Raw genomic sequence first — 15,899 nt, forward strand, 5'->3', positions numbered from 1 at the left:
AACATCGATCACCTGCCTCCTGCACATCTCCCATGGGAATGTGCTTACAACCAAGGTACATGCCCTTGACCGGAACCAAACCTGGGACCCCTCAGTCCGCAGGCTGATGCTCTATCCGCTGAGCCAAACCAATCAGTGCACATTCTATGAAGATTTTGAGGATTTGGGTTTCATCTTTATTCCCCAGCATTTTCCATGTGTTTTTTCAGAACCCCCGAGAAAATAACCTAGGTCTATTTTATTTACTCTGGACTTTAAGACTTTTAAGATCAACCCTTCATAAATAAATGACTATATGAAAGAGCAGTTTCCTCATGTGAAGGCCCTAGAATGCCTGGCATGCCCAGTAGCTTAAGAGTGCTCATCGGAGTGATTCAACAAAAAGATATTATTTACAGACAATCTCTGTCATAAGCTCACAGGAATCTGGACAATAGGCACTTAGCCTAACTTGCTTTTCATCTCTCTGTTCCCCACAGCTGGCTCCAACTGGAAGCGCTTCCCTACACAACTCCATGGCTGTCATTCAGAATCCTGTAAAGGTCTGTGATCAGGTATTCGCCCTGATTGAAAACCTTACTCACCAGATCCAGGAACGGATGCAGGACCCCAGATCTGTAGGTGGGTATGAATACTCTCTTCTCCTCAAGGCTTTAGGTATGAATGTGTTTCTCAGATACTCCTGTGTCCTCTCGCTTCAATGACAAGACATCCTCATCCCTCTAATTCTGCTTCAGATTTGTTAGGATCTTTGGTTAGAGGTAAGTCTTGGCTTCTCTTGACTGTCTGTCTTCCTTCCAGATTTGCAACTCTACCATAGTGAGACACTAGAGCTAATGCTACAGCGTTGGAGCAAGCTGGAGCGTGACTTTCGACAGAAGAGTGGACGCTATGATATCAGTAAGATCCCTGACATCTATGACTGTGTCAAGTATGATGTGCAGCACAATGCGAGTCTGGGACTTCAAGGCACAGCAGAGTTGCTACGTCTCTCTAAGGCATTGGCTGATGTGGTCATTCCCCAGGTGTGTCAAGTAGAAGGGGTCTAACCTGGGGATAGGGGCATTGGGTAGGAAAGGAGAGAAAAGGTAGAAAGGAGGGGTGGTATCGGAACCAGAGGAAGGAAACTTAGAGAAGGAATTAAGCTCACAGGAATCTGGGCAATTGGCAGATTGAGTTGCTATAATTCTCAGGGTCTACTCTGGCTCTGAGTAAGTATAACAGACTAACTGAGGAGAAACCTGGAGAGGGGGAATATGGTGGATATGAAAGAAGCCCTAGACCTGAGGTGAAGACAAGCTTGATCTTGAGTCTGAGAATATGAGGCAAGAGGAAGACAGGATTCATTGAGGTACTTATTCCTGGCCTATGGCCCCTAGGAGTACGGGATCAGTCGGGAGGAGAAACTGGAAATTGCCGTGGGCTTCTGTCTTCCACTGTTGCGGAAGATACTACTTGACCTGCAGAGAACCCACGAGGATGAGTCTGTCAACAAGCTGCATCCCCTGTGAGGGAGGGCTGGGAGGGGATCTGGATGGAGGGAGGGGCATGTCAGGGGAGCCATTAGGGGGATCCAGACTGGGACAGCTTGGGGAACCAGGAATAGAAGGAAGGGATACTGGGATGGGAAGGAGAGGAGTCTTTGAGGGGGAGGAGGAAGTTTGTGGAGGGGTGGGAAGATTCCGGATATTTCGATCCTGTGAGTGACTTAGCTATTACCTCAGGTATTCCCGAGGAGTGCTCTCCCCAGGCCGCCACGTCCGAACACGTCTCTATTTCACCAGTGAAAGCCATGTCCACTCCCTGCTCAATGTCTTCCGTTACGGGGGACTTCTGGATGTAAGGATCTTTCTCTTCCTTCTGCCTATGAACATCTTTTTTCAGCATTCTTCTACTCTCCTCCTCATGTTTGTTTTTTGTTTTTTTTCCCTGCAAGCTTTCTCTGTTCTCCTTGTCCCCCTGCCCTCCCCAGACTCCCTTGACAAGCATTGCTTTACTTCTTCTTGTGTTCGGCAGGAAACGAAGGATGCACAATGGCAGCGAGCTTTGGCTTACCTTAGTGCCATCTCGGAGCTCAACTACATGACCCAGATCGTCATCATGCTCTATGAGGACAACACACAGGTGAGGAGCTAACGGGATGGGATGAGGAGAGGCCCTTCTTTCTCCTCCATTCTCTCTTAGGAAAAAACTTTTTTAGCCTTGGAATTTGTCGAATCCATCCAGGTGTGGCACCTAGGTACAGCATGACACAGAGCACCTAGAGGTTCCTACTGGAAAAGAAAAGGTGTTTTGGGATGTTACTGAGGCAGAGATATACCACAGAACATTGCTCTGGTATTAGGGAGAGTATGGAATTTGGGACATGTTATAATGATTTTCCCCCCCTCAAAAATCTTTAAATATATACCTTCTTCATCTTGCTGCACAAAGATATCTTAAAATGTCCTGCTATATGCACTGCAGCAAAGCTGAATTGGTGTGGAAGATGGATTGGGAGAGTCGTAGAAGTGGGAGTTGTAAAGTCATGCCAAGCGGTTAACCTCAAACAGTAGAAGTGAGGGAGTGAGGATCCTGTGGGTAAGTCTGGACTGTAGTTAAAGGAAAGCGCTAATAAACCAGCTCCAGAGGGAAGTAAGACACGGAAACCTCAGCCGGGGAGGATATATTCTCCCGAGTTCCTCTCTACTGTCCCTCCTTGGTCTTCCACCCCCATATCCAGCTCCTCCAACTGCCCCTTCATTTGGTGATGCCCCACAGGATCCCTTATCAGAGGAACGATTCCATGTGGAGCTGCACTTCAGCCCCGGAGTGAAAGGTGTCGAGGAAGAAGGCAGTGCACCCACTGGCTATGGATTCCGTCCAGCCTCCTCTGAGGTGGGTCAGAGAGCTGGGGTTTGGGACTGGAGGATTTAGGAACCAAGTGGTTGGGAAACTTGGAAACAGTACAGTGAGGTAAAAGGTTTGGGAAGTCTGAGATCAGGAGTCTGGAAGCCATTAATATGTCTCCTGTGCCTGTTGTTGCATAGAATGAGGAGATAAAAACCGACCAGGGCAGCATGGAGAACCTGTGCCCACAGAAGGCATCAGATGAGCCAGACCGTGCACTGCAGACTTCACCCCTGCCCTCTGAGGGTCCTGGCCTCCCAAGGAGATCACCCCTCATTCGTAACCGAAAAGCTGGCTCCATGGAGGTAATGGGAGGGGCTAGGGAGGAAGAAGTGGTGAAGTGCTCATAGGACAATATCCATGAATCCTCTGAATCCCCTTGAGGGATGATTCTTGGGACCTTAAGCAGAGTCCTCCTACCCCTGATGGATATGTTTTACTTAATCTCTTTTTCAAAGCCAGTCTCCCAGGAATGCTTTAAACTGGTTGCTACTCCCGAGGTTCAAGAGATGCCAGTGAGAGGTGCCTGAGAGAGAAGGATTTTAAGAGATGAGCATGAGGAGGAGGCCTCTGGATGAAGTTAAAAAGGCATTCTTTAGAAGGAAGTCCAGTAGAAACAGTATGAACTCTGGTCTAAAATTGCAGTCCAATACTTAGAAGCTGTGTGACCATCGACAATTAACTTCTCTAAGCCTCAACTTTTTTTCGTCTATAAAGTATAAGTAATATCCACCATATAGATGCTCAGTAAACAGTACTTACTATGATAACAATGCAATTGATATTAAAGGCTAGGCCCTCTCCATCTCTTTTTTACCTTGGGTAAAAATTATAGCTCAACAGGAGCAAATACATGGTACTTTAAATTAACCCTTTTAGTCCAGCTGGTGTGGCTCAGTACATTGAGCATCAGCCCAGGAACCAGGCAGTCACTGTTCAATTCCTGATTAGAACACATGCCCGGTTGCAGGGTTCTAATAGGGGGCATGCAGGAAGCAGCCACTGATGTTTCTTCTATCTATCTCTCCCTCTCCCTCTCTCTGAAATCAGTAAAAACATATATATATTTAAAATTAATCCCTCTAGGATTATCTATATTCTCATCCTAGAAAGGGAGCCAAGTCTGAAAGTCTGTGTTCCCCTTGTTCTAATGAGAAGGCTTATGGCCATGGCCTGGGTTCTGCTGTTCTTGGAGTTTGTCTCTAGTCCCGGTTCTAGTTCTGTAGCCCAGAGGAAGGAACTGTTGTAAATCTCACAAGTATCTAGCTAACCTTTCTGGGATTTTGGTCTGTTTCTCATGGAAAGATTCTTTTCCTTTTTGGCTTTGTTACACTCTTTTTGACTTCATAATTTATCCGGGTCTCAGGGACTCTGTCTGATTTGAGACCTGTTTTGATAGGTGAATCTGTTCACCTATCTGTGTGCCAGCTCTGTCTTAAAGGAATTGGTCTTTCCATTTTAGGGATATCTCAGAAGAAATCTATAACTAGCTTACGTAGGTTCAGCAAGAGACTTACAGTTGAGATTTTTGAGAAACCTGAGAAGACAAACCAGTCTGTGTTCTGAACTCATCCTTTTCTTCCTGAAGATTTTAAAGTGGATTTGAAGTTGTGAATACTCAGTTTCTTTGGGTGGGGTATGCATCATTTTCTCTCAGAGGTGTAAGTTAACTTAGTGTCCACAGTAACTAGTATCCTTCAGGTTCATGTGAATAGATCCAATGGATAGAATGACATAATCTTTCATCTATAAACTGCTCCTCCACCTCTAAAAGTCTTCCCATTCACATAGTCTGCAGTGTCTCTGGCACTGTTGTACTTTACCCCCCTTTCCTTCTGGTTTAAGCAGTTAAGAGACATAGGAAAAGCAGAGCCCTCTGTGTATCACATCTCAGATTTGATGCGATTGACATTTCCTCCAGGCCTATAGGAAGCTTCCTGTAGTGATCACATTTCTTTCTTTCAATTATCAGTGTAGCTTATCCAGGAGAATGGTTGCCCAAGATGTGCTTCTTCGATTTGCAAGAAAATCTTCTGTCTTCTCCCTGGTCACACAGCCTTTTAATATTAATATATCCTCTCCTTGTTCTATATTATCCCTATAATTACAAACACCCCCTCCCTTCTTTTCCTCTTGTGTTGGACTATTTTAGAATACAAAATCTGTGGCCTTCATTTTCTCCAGCCCTATAATTAGGTCAGCCCAATAGGCACTGGGGCCTTCGGGAGCCTGGGGGTTAAAGGAGCCTTGACCGGCTTTCCACCCGGTCTGATTTCAGGTCATGAACATGCAGTGCACAGGGAACCTGGACCTGATCCCCTTGCGGGGACGGCGCCGCCGGAGGTCAGGAGACCTCCCCCGGCCTTCCCCAGCCATCAGCCTACAGCCCCGGGCTGTGTCCACCACTCACCTGGCGTCCTGCACACAGGTGTTCCTCCCTGCTTCATCTTCCTGTTCTGCCTCTGCCTTTGCCTTTTGGGATTTAGGGATTCAGAACACTGTTGGGGTTGGAGTGGGTATATGTATGTGGGGGGTTGTATGATTGGACCCTTATGGGATTTTTAGAAATCAGTTTCATGTCTCTAAACGTGGAGGGGTGGGCTTCTTGGTTCAGATAAGAGACTGAGTACAATAGTTTCCATAGCCACAGCTGTTCTGTGGAAAGAAGAGAGGGCCAGACTTTATTTCTTATTGTAGCTGAGCTGTTGTCATTGGCTTGATGAGTCCTGCAGAGAGACATGATATTAAGGAACCCTGCTCTGCTGAGAACTGAGAATGGTTGAATAATGATTTCTCAGATTTGGGATGGGAGGGGTAGGGGCACAGGCATCTTGGAAATAGAAGGATTCTCTGGACAGTTTCCTTTTACTCTGCAAACTACACTGTTTGCTTTTCTTCTAGCTCCTCCTGAAAAAATCCTTTGGTTCTTCCAAACTTTCTGACATTGCTTTGCTTTGTAGGGGCAGGAATTCAGGATCTGATGAGTTGAAGTGGCAAATGGTAACACAGAGTCCTTTTTCTCCAGGTGCTTTCCGAGACTTCATCTTCCAGGCCTGGTGGCTACCGGCTCTTTCTGTCTTCACGGCCACCCACGGAGATGAAGCAGAGTGGCCTAGGTATGGTTTTCCATCTTCTCTCACCTGTTGTTGGGAAAGGGTGTCTGTCTGTTCTTCAGAGTTTTATTGTGGGAATAGGGGTCACCCAGTCAGCAGAATTGTCTGGTGGGGCTAGGGAGGATGCATTTGGAGAAGCCATATTTAGGTGTGAGCTTTGATCCCAGATGACTATTTCCATTCCAGGAAGGTGTTTGTCTTCTGGTTTTCTATACCAATCCCCCTTTCTCTGGCTGAAGGGCATTTTCTGGCTTCTCCTCTCATTTCTTATCTGTCCCTCCAGTCTAGCCCAGACCTTCAGGGGCCATGGAGACTCTGAATTTTCAGAGTTATCAGAGACAGAGCTATGAATAGAGGTACTCATGAACCCTCTATGGGTCATACTCCTCATGTGGAGAATTTGTGCCATGTATTTCTCTGCGTTCTATGTTTATTATATCCTTGCTCTGGCCTTCCTACCTCCATGCCCTCTCCATCATTTCTCCTAATCCTGTAATGTTTTTTTCCTTCTTTCCTGAAAATTGAGGGACAAATCTGAGACTGGTATAGTGGCAGAGGCTTCTCTCAGGACTTTGAGGGAATGTCTCTTGATTTTTTTTTTTATTCCTGGAGAGGGGTGGAGGACATCATTCAACCTTTCCTCAGAACACAGACTGCAGGAAGGACCAAGCCTCAGAGGGTATTGTATTCTTTGGGAGTGGGGAGTGGTCCTGGGGAGGGGCTATCTTTGAACACAGTGCCTGTGAACCAGTAACTAAAACGGCAGTTAGCCATAATTGTGTGGTCCCCTGGCTCTTTTTTCTTATCCCGTATTCTCCCCATTTAGCTCCTTTGGTTTTTTTGTTACCTTTCTTTTTGGCAGCCAATTTCTTGGCCCCAAAACGGTCAGCATTTGGACAAGCAGAGAAAGATTTTGGTTACTTTCCAGGCTAATTTTATGGGAGTAGGTTGCCTTTTAGATCCCCGAAGTGAGATAGAAGGTATGGGTCATGAAAAATAAATGACAGATGTGTAAATCTGTGATACAGACTTCTCATCCCAGAAGTCCCAGTAAAGAATAGGCTTCAGGTAGGCTTGAAAAGAGGATAGGTGTGTCTGGCACAGTTAAGTGGAAGTGCTGTCATGAACAAGGCAGAGGTATCGACATGGTGATGGACAGATGGTGTTGGTGAGGTGGAGACTGCCCTCTGAGATGATCCAAGGTCTGAGCAGGACATGAAGGCAGGACTCCACCAGAAAATTATTTAGTAGAGTAAATAAAAAAGCTTCTGGTGGTTGGGGGCAAAGCCAGCTAGTTTCAGCTTCTCTGGAGAAAAACAGACAATTTAGCAACCCTTATTACTTTCTGAAACCTCATTCTAGCGCCTGTTTGAGAACGAAGGTAGAAGAAGTTGCTGCATAGAAGAGCAATCCTGAAATCAAGGGTGGAGATTACCAGCCATCTGAGCTTTCTTAATTTCTGTGGTGACACCAAACTTCTGGGACCCCTGAAACTATGGCCCTTGCTTTGTGGGATCGAAAGAAACTGACCTCCCTACTTTACTCATCTTCCTATGAATATTAAGTTCTCAAGCCAAACCCAGGGTCTTGTCCAAGGTGGATGTGGAAGTAGAGGGGCAAATGCCACAAACTTGGGTGTTAGTCTTGTCTCTTCCTTCCCACTCTGTCCTCATGGGCTATATATAGTAGGAGAAGGGACTATGAGTCCCAATACCACTCTTGATCAGATATTTGGGATAATGACTGACTTGATTTATTTGTTTCAGAGATTTTTCAAGTTATTTACTTCTCTGATTGGCAGTAGAGTTCTCTTAGATTTCTTTGGACATCTGATTTTGAGCATAGGGCTTAAAAGACAAACTTCTGAGAGCAGGGAAAATCATCTTTTTTTGTGGTTTCCTGCTCACTAGGTCCTCCTTAGAAGGGTGCTCAGCACATACGAGGCATACCATACATATAATCACCTGATATTTCACATGCCTTTCAATTTGTGTCTATCTTCACTTCAGAAACAACCTGTTTCTTCTTGATGAAAACAACTTTTTCCCCCTTAATTGAACACAGTTGATCCTCAGAGTCATGAGTTCTGGATTCTAGTCCAGCTCAGCTCCTAACAAACTATATGATCTTGAGCAAATGAGGTCCCTTTTGAATCTCAGTGTCTTCATCTGTAGAATGAGAAGGCTAAACTGGATAATTTTTGGAGTCCTTTTCAGCTTTAAAAATTCAATGGATCTCATTCTTTCTTGGAAAAGGTAAAAAGGCCTAAGCGGAGATAGAAGGGAAGGAATGTTAGATGAAAAACTTAGGAAAAATTGGAACTTATGAGAATTTGGGATTTGAGCTGAGTGCTCAACAGTTAGTCTCTAGTTTCAATCAAAGTTCTTTACTTTTAAGCCTATAAGGGATTAAATATCTGGGTTCTTTGAATCTTATATCTAGAGTAAGGAACATGGAATCAAATCTAGGGATATATAGAGTGATTGACTATTCTTTTAGCATTCCCAAGAGCCATATGGAAAGCATAGTCTACCTCTTTCAGTAGCTTTGAGTCCCCTAATATCACTAACCCTGCATTGTAATGGTCCCTTGTATCAGCCATGTAGATCTTCAGGACAATCCCTACTTTGCTTGCTGAATATAGCTAAGAAAGCAGTGATAGCTGTTTGTGGCTGTATGTAGTAGCCACAAGATTGTGGTTCTGAATGGCTGTGTGTGTGTCTTGATGTTGTCATGTGACATTGTGTGTACTTCTGTGTGGTAATTGCAGCTTTGCGTGGCTACTAATGCACTCCCGGCCTTGCAGGCTCACAGTGCACAGGGCTATTCAGCACCACAGTGCTGGGTGGCTCCTCCAGCGCCCCGAATCTTCAGGACTACGCCCGCAGCCATGGCAAAAAGCTACCGCCTGCCAGTCTGAAGCATCGAGATGGTATGTGGGTGGGTTTGGGGGAGCAACTCTTTTCTTCATTTGTCCTCCAGCAAGGACATGGTTCAAGTGCTATTCATGCTTACTATGGCATTGATGCTGGCCTTATACCAAGTTTATTAATCAATTATAGAGGAGAGAAGGAACCAAGGCCTCATGCACCTCCATTTGCACTCTCTCTCACCATACAAGTATTACTTATTTATGCTTATCCCTTCATAATCTCCCACATACAGCCCTGCTACATCAGTTTACTCCACCTCTGTATTCTTTCCTGGATTCTGGTATTTAGGGGTAAGAACAAAGGAGGATGATCAGGAAGAATGTAGTGGAGCCTTGATTAAAATACTGGAAATCAGGGATGGGGAAGTTGTTTAGCAAAGGCTGGAAAGATGATATGGAAAGAGATTGGGGGAAGGAATGAAAGTCTCTACAAATATTTTCTTTCTAAATGATGAAAAAGAGGATGTAGTGGTGAAATTAGAGTTGTTTGTAGGGCTGTATTGTGGTAGAGATGACACATGGATTCCTAAAGAGAGATTCCAAAGGGGGAAAAAATTGAAATGTGGTAGTCAGGAATCTAAGGGTGGGGGTGGGAGCAGGTCATATACTAACTTTATAGAATAGAGTATATTACTGGCAAATTCCAGAGCAGAGGGTGGGGGACAGGTGTGGGTATAATCCCCATGATGTCTTTTCTCCCCAGAGTTCTTGTTTGTCCCGGCTGTAAAAAGATTTTCTGTGTCGTTTGCAAAGCATCCGACTAACGGTACGTTTGCTTCTGATTCAGTGTCATTCATCATTGCCATGTCACCTCCAGACACTTAACCTCTGAGCTCTGACACGATTGTTCCTCTCCTGCCACTGTGTCAACACCCTGCTGTCGGAATGAAACACTCACTAAGTGTCCCTCTTGGGACATATCCCTTGTGTGACAAACCTTAGCCTTGGCTGCAGCCTGGCTGCCCTATCCCTGTAGCAACTTAGGGTATTACTTCCATGGTCACCATCATCACCACTGTGTCACTTTTTTCAGCACCATCACCAAAACATTCCGTCTCTCTCTTCCCCATCACATGACTGCTGGGCTTTGTACAAACATGACAATGATTCCCCATCTTAAGAAGAAAATAGTATTTCCTATATTATCCTTATTTCTTTTCTCCAGCCCCAACCCCAGAACTCAGTTTATGTAATTTTTATCTTCTTATTTTTTTTTCTCCAACTCTTTTGTTAGAGTGGATCCCTAGTTTGTTTCCCTCAGGAGCAATGCTGCAGTTCCCAGCTCCCAAACCTACCTATAAGGACATTGGTCTTGAGTATATAGTTTCCCATCTCCATATTCCTGTGTACGTGTGGTTCTTGTGCTCCTGACATCTGCTTTATGTTACTACTAACCTAGGGCCTGGGCTTAGAAAACAGGAGCCCAGGTTAATCTGGGGGGGAAAAAAGAGAAAAAGAAAGAAGTAGGAGATGGTAGGTAAAGGAAAAAGAATTATACCTTAAGTTTTTACATGTGATCTCCATATAGCCCTAATCTACCTATGGCACTGCTGTCTCAAGCTTGAAGTGATGGGTTGAGATGTCTACTGGGATTCTAGGGGAACTTAGGAGTGAATAATCTAATAATATTTCAAGAATATTGAAGAACTGGGTCTATCCACACTAAGATGGGAGACCAAAAACTGAAAGGCTGTGTTCTCTTTGTAGGCTATGGCAGGAGAACCCCAGGACTTAATCCCTGTCTTATCTTTTATATCTTTTTAAATTTATTTTAGAGAAAGGGAAGGAGAGAGAAGGAGAAAGAGAGAGAGAAAGAAAGATCAATGTGAGAGAGAAACATCAATTGTTTGCCTCCCACATGTGCCCTGACCAAGATCAAACTCACAACCTGGGTATGTGCCTTGATCAAGAATTGAACCCACCATTTTTTGGTGTATCAGATGATGCTCTGACCAACTGAGCAATATAAATTTTTTAATAAAAACAATTCTACAGCATTGTCATCTGGCAATAATATAAGGGTAATGAAAGCAATATTAATAAATGTTTAACTATACTCCCAACAAAGGATATCTACAAACCACAAATTGCTTCTCAACAATTTCTCACTTTGTTAGTCATTTTTAGTTGGAGACACTTTAGAGCAGAGTAATATCTCCTTTTAGCATGATCCGACCTAGTTGTTTTCTTGACTTTTTTTTTTTTTTAGAATGGATCTCTTCTACATCATCTAATACGAGGTTCATATATTCTCCAAAACCAATGATGTAGCCCTTTATCTGCATAAACACTTGCTCAAAAAGCCATACCTGAATCCGAGATCTGTTTTGCAAGGATCTGCAGATGAGATTGATGGGCTGCACCATCACCTGCAGCTTTTGGTCCTGACCACGGTACACCATAGTGGAAAGCTAACAAAGACCACACTAAGCCATGTGCTACCTCAGAAAGCTAAATCTGGAATCTATCCTTTATATCTTTAGTTTTTTTGTGCAGTGTCTCTTGTCTTCAAGATAAATCTAGTTTTGTTATATATAGTTTTCTTCTGTCCAAGCGCTGAGATTTTCTGAGGGAGGTAAACTTAGCCTGGCTTTCTGGCTAGAAAACCCTCCAGGTACAGATCCTCTCTGTTCCTCAGCCAGTGGCAGCTGCTAGATTCTAGCCTTGTTAGGCCATGCATCTCCACTCGGCACTGCTGAAATCTCCCCGGCCTGACCAGCTAATACTTGTTATACCCTACCCAAGCTCCCACTTGTGCCTGTGACAGGAGCTCTCTATTAAGAGTGGCATGGCTGTACCTTAACATTTACCTTCACGCTCTTCTGGCCTTCATGTGCCACAGTCTTCTCCAGAGTAGAACCTCTGTACTAACCCCAACCTCACAGCCTGGGACTTGGACATGGAAACATGTTTCTTAGGGTACAGAATACAGTACCAGGAACTTGGGCCCCTGAAATCAGAGTTAAATGACAGATCTCCTAATTCTTAGGCTCTAGCAGAAAAGATCCAAATTCATAAAGTAGATCCTCAAACCTATATACCTCTAATTCCCTGAAGCCTTGATTAGCAGCCTCATCAGTTGAAAAAAAGAAAAATTAATTCTTCCGAAAGGAGGAGAGGAAGAAAGTCCTGGAAAATTCAGGTATAGTGTAGGAGGACAAATTCAAGATCGCTTCCAACACCCTGCACAGTTTCTCAGGGGCCTTCTGGCCTTTGTTCTTCTTATACTTGAGCTTGGGGGCTATAGTGCTTGAGAACTAGAATATGGGATCTAACTCTTGGCAGTAGGAGAAATTTAGACCTATTATATCTCTTGCTGAAAATTATCTAGATTTAATTTGGCCCTCCTGGACAATATGAGAGCTCTACCCCATGGCCAAATCTTGCTTGACTGACTGAACAATTACAGAGTGCATGTGCTGCCTGCAATTGCTTATGGCAGATTCGTCACAACATTATGTGACTTGCATTAGTCTATTGTCCCATCATGGCAACAAGTCTGGCTTTGAAATAACAGCTAGAAAAACTGGGCCTGGCTTTAGAAGAGGGGCAAGGGAATGCTGTCTCCTTGCTTTGATGGGAGAACACCTCTCAGCCCTCATTGCCTCTATTCCTGATAAGCCTTGGTCACATCCTGACTATATTAAGTATACAAATATGGCCCATTACTCTACTGCACACTGAACTCACCAAAGTCAACTAGTGTTGGAAAAGAGACTGTGGCTCACTCTTATCCAGAATGTCAGAGTGTGCCAATTGTATTTGCCACACCCATTTATTTTCTAGGGACAGTTAGTGCTTGAATAGAGCTGAAAACTCTCCTGACATTCAAACTAAGGTCTCTGGAAACCATAGTTTCATGGGCTCACTCCATGTCACAAGTTCTGGCCTGGGAGTTCTGAGCGGTCATCCTCAGCTACTTTGATCCTACCTTTGCTGTACCAACATCCTGTCATCAGGTCTTAAGACCCTGTATCTTTTCCCCAGGATCTTTTCCCTACTGTTCCTGGGGCTTCTACATGCCTTTCACTATCTTCAACCTTTTGCAGCTGAATCACATATGTCCACAAAGTTTGCCAAACATATAAAATAATAACTGGTTCAGGACTGAAGCTTTTCCACTGACCAGCTGAACAAAATGCAATTAGACTCACCAGGAGTAGGAAGAAAATACAAAATTATCTAACTTTTGGCTTCTGTAATGGATACAGTATCTCCAAAGTCCTGAGATTTATGCAAACATTTTTGAGTCTATATATTTGAACAAGAGTAAAGGATGATTAGCCAGTAGCAGCATTTTCACATATTGATTCCACTTTTTAAATGCTCTGTTTTACATAGGCTTTCTTGCCAATCTCCTATGCCAGCTGTCTAAAAACAGCCATAGCTGTGGCTGTCTTAGAGTCTGATCCAGAGAGCCTGCCCTGAGGCCTTGGGGAGCCTTTTTGGCTTCAAACTTTATCTTGATGACCCTATACCATTCTTGACCTTCTTCTCTGACCGACTTTGAGTCTTTGCATCTCAATCCCAATCTCATAAATATTAGACTGGGAAGTGGGACCTATCTGGAGTTTGTCTAAGAATGATCTGGGTTACTGGACCTCTAGACAGGGCTCCCACAGAACTCCAAAGCCAGCTTACCCCCATCCAGAGTGATGTGACTTCTGTCTGCCACTGAATTATGCTCAGTGAGAAAGGGGAGGGCCTTCCTGTCTGATGAGGTCTCAACCAGCCCCTTCTTTTAGGCTTACTGTGCGATGCCAACCCTCTTCTTTCCTGCAAGAGATGCCCAGTGGCTCTGACCATCTCTGCTTCTTTCTCAGCTCACTTTTGAGCTGAGTGGCTCCACTTCCCAGTAATGCTTGTGCCAGTCAGTGCCCCCCTCATTGCTCTCCCTCTTCTCTTTCTTTATCTTTGTGCTTCCTGCCGTGGTGCCCCTACCCCCTGCAGAGCTGCTGGATGACCAGCACCCTGTGGTCCGGTTGCTGCGCCGTATTTCCTCTGACTGCCCAGGGGGCCAGCCAGTCTCCTTGGATGCCACGCTGGCGCATCACCTGCACCAGTGCTCCTACCACCTGCGCCTCTTCCGGAACTGGCTGCGCTCAGGCCAGGATGACCCCGAGTGCCTCTACGGTACCCCCTGCCACCTAGCTGGCTGCTGCCACTACCCTGGCTGAGACTGACTGCTTTGCTTATTGCACTTCTGGCAGGAGATCCCACTTATTCCTTTCTTTTATTTACCCTAAGGTTATGTGACTTGCATTTTAGTTGCTTGGATGGGATTGGGGCCGGACTGCCTGGTAGTGATAGCATTGGCTGCTCATTCCTTCCTCACTGCCTCCTAATGCTACCCGTTCCCAATGCTATTCAGTGCAGGGTTAGTTTCTTGCTCTGGATTCTGTTCTTATCTCTATAACTTCTACTACCACCATCTTCAAATCCAAACATTTTTCTACTCGCTCTGAGGATCTAGAGACTATATCTCTCTTAGTCTGCCTACCATCTACCCCGTAGAATACAGGGGGAAGTTGAGGCACAGAGATCTCAGTTGAATCCTTGAAGCAAACAAGCAAACAAGAGCCAGAGGTTAGAAGATAATCAGGTATAATTCTTTTGCTGTTTTAGTCATTAGTGAACAAGAGGCTACGTCTTGCATAGATATTGTTGTCCTCCCTACTCTTAGTTCACTTAGGGAGACATAGAGGAGGCATGGGAAAGATTTGGGACTGAAAAAGTGGTTGGGATGTGTGCTTCTTGGTTCTCCAATGGGAAAATTTTTCAATAGGTCCTGGTATTAGGTTATACATTTAGGTTTGCCCTGTATCCTAACTCAGAGTGGTGGGCCTACATTGGAATTATTGGGTTCAGAGCAGAGAATCAATATTTATTATTTCTCCTAAGGGGGTTTCCTCATTTTCCTGATGGGATAAAAAAAAAAAATCCCAGCAAGTCTAGGGTCTTCCAGTGAGAACAGAAGGGAGAACCTTTGATGTGATGGAAATGACCAAGAAAGAACTGCCATTCCCCAGCCTGTTCATGCATGTGATTTTCCTGGGCTGAGCTCCATATGTATTGCATGATCTCCAGCTTGCTTCCAAATATTCCCGCCTTTCTACCCATATCTTAAATCTGCATGAACCCCTTCTCAGATTACATGCCCTCCACCTTAATCTGGTTCTCTTATACATGAACCCTGAAACCTGCTATTTCTTTCCACCTCCATACCTCCCTAACCTCATTTAGACCTACAATTTCACCCGTTACCTACGGACTTTTGTTTTATTCCCCCAGAAAGTATAAAAGCAATGTAGGAGTTTACCCTATTGGGATTCTGTTTATTTTTCCACCGGACGTTGCAGGCTCTCCATAGGTAGGATGAGAGGTGATTTGATTCACCTGGAGGCCTTAGCAGGTAGACTTTTTAGGAAATCTGACGGTGACAGAAATAGACTTCTGTTGGGGCTCTAAAGAGTTCCCTCTCATGAGAATCTTGGATTCCCCACACTCCAAAAGCCATCGACTCTCCTGATGGCTCTCAGGGACTCTCCATGCTTCCTTGGCCAGTTGGGGTATATCTGGCAGAAATACTATTGACTTTGCCCATCTCTTTTCTAACAGGATTTGAAGGGTGCTCCATGGTGCCTACCATCTACCCCCTAGAAACACTGCATAATGCCCTTTCCCTGCGTCAAGTAAGTGAATTCTTGAGTGGAGTCTGCCAGCGCCACACTGATGCCCACGCACAGGCATCTGCAGGTATGGAGAATGAGTACTCTTGTTCTGTGTCCCTATCTCTGCCTTCATTCCCATGCTTTCTAGAACATGAGCAATAAATTAAAAAGTTAGGCACTTCAAATACATACAAAAATAGACTTGGAAAAAAGATGTTTAATTGTAGGTCAACTCAAAATAATAGAAAAATCACTCCTTCCCAAGTTTATTTGTAAATTTAGTGTGACCCAATA

General features: G+C 44.5%; 2 protein-coding genes across 16 annotated transcripts in view; one reads left to right on the forward strand and one right to left on the reverse strand.

Annotated features, from left to right (window-relative positions):
* Positions 1-15,899, forward strand: part of PPIP5K1 (diphosphoinositol pentakisphosphate kinase 1) — a 42,973-nt gene that overhangs the window by 15,187 nt on the left and 11,887 nt on the right. For 2 of the 15 annotated variants that reach the window (XM_084902928.1, XM_084902920.1), the window contains exons 19-31: positions 480-621; positions 802-1,025; positions 1,380-1,507; positions 1,725-1,839; positions 2,017-2,124; positions 2,761-2,877; positions 3,030-3,194; positions 5,168-5,317; positions 5,915-6,005; positions 8,809-8,934; positions 9,638-9,700; positions 13,885-14,067; positions 15,553-15,690. In XM_084902928.1, coding sequence (XP_084759054.1) covers positions 480-621; positions 802-1,025; positions 1,380-1,507; positions 1,725-1,839; positions 2,017-2,124; positions 2,761-2,877; positions 3,030-3,194; positions 5,168-5,317; positions 5,915-6,005; positions 8,809-8,934; positions 9,638-9,700; positions 13,885-14,067; positions 15,553-15,690 — 1,750 coding nt within the window. The remainder of the gene's footprint in view (positions 1-479; positions 622-801; positions 1,026-1,379; positions 1,508-1,724; positions 1,840-2,016; positions 2,125-2,760; positions 2,878-3,029; positions 3,195-5,167; positions 5,318-5,914; positions 6,006-8,808; positions 8,935-9,637; positions 9,701-13,884; positions 14,068-15,552; positions 15,691-15,899) is intronic. The other 13 variants (XM_084902931.1, XM_084902932.1, XM_084902921.1 and 10 more) reach the window with 8 other exon arrangements.
* Positions 9,722-11,336, reverse strand: LOC311632544 (small nuclear ribonucleoprotein E-like; the record flags this gene model as incomplete). The annotated part of the gene is made up of 1 exon (XM_084904186.1): positions 9,722-11,336. The coding sequence occupies one exon, from the start codon at positions 11,334-11,336 to the stop codon at positions 11,073-11,075; it is 264 nt and encodes an 87-aa protein (XP_084760312.1). The 3' UTR covers positions 9,722-11,072.

The sequence above is a fragment of the Pipistrellus hanaki genome, assembly GCF_964339955.1.
Source record: "Pipistrellus hanaki genome assembly, chromosome: 1".
In the NCBI taxonomy this organism is placed as follows: Eukaryota; Metazoa; Chordata; class Mammalia; order Chiroptera; family Vespertilionidae; genus Pipistrellus; species Pipistrellus hanaki.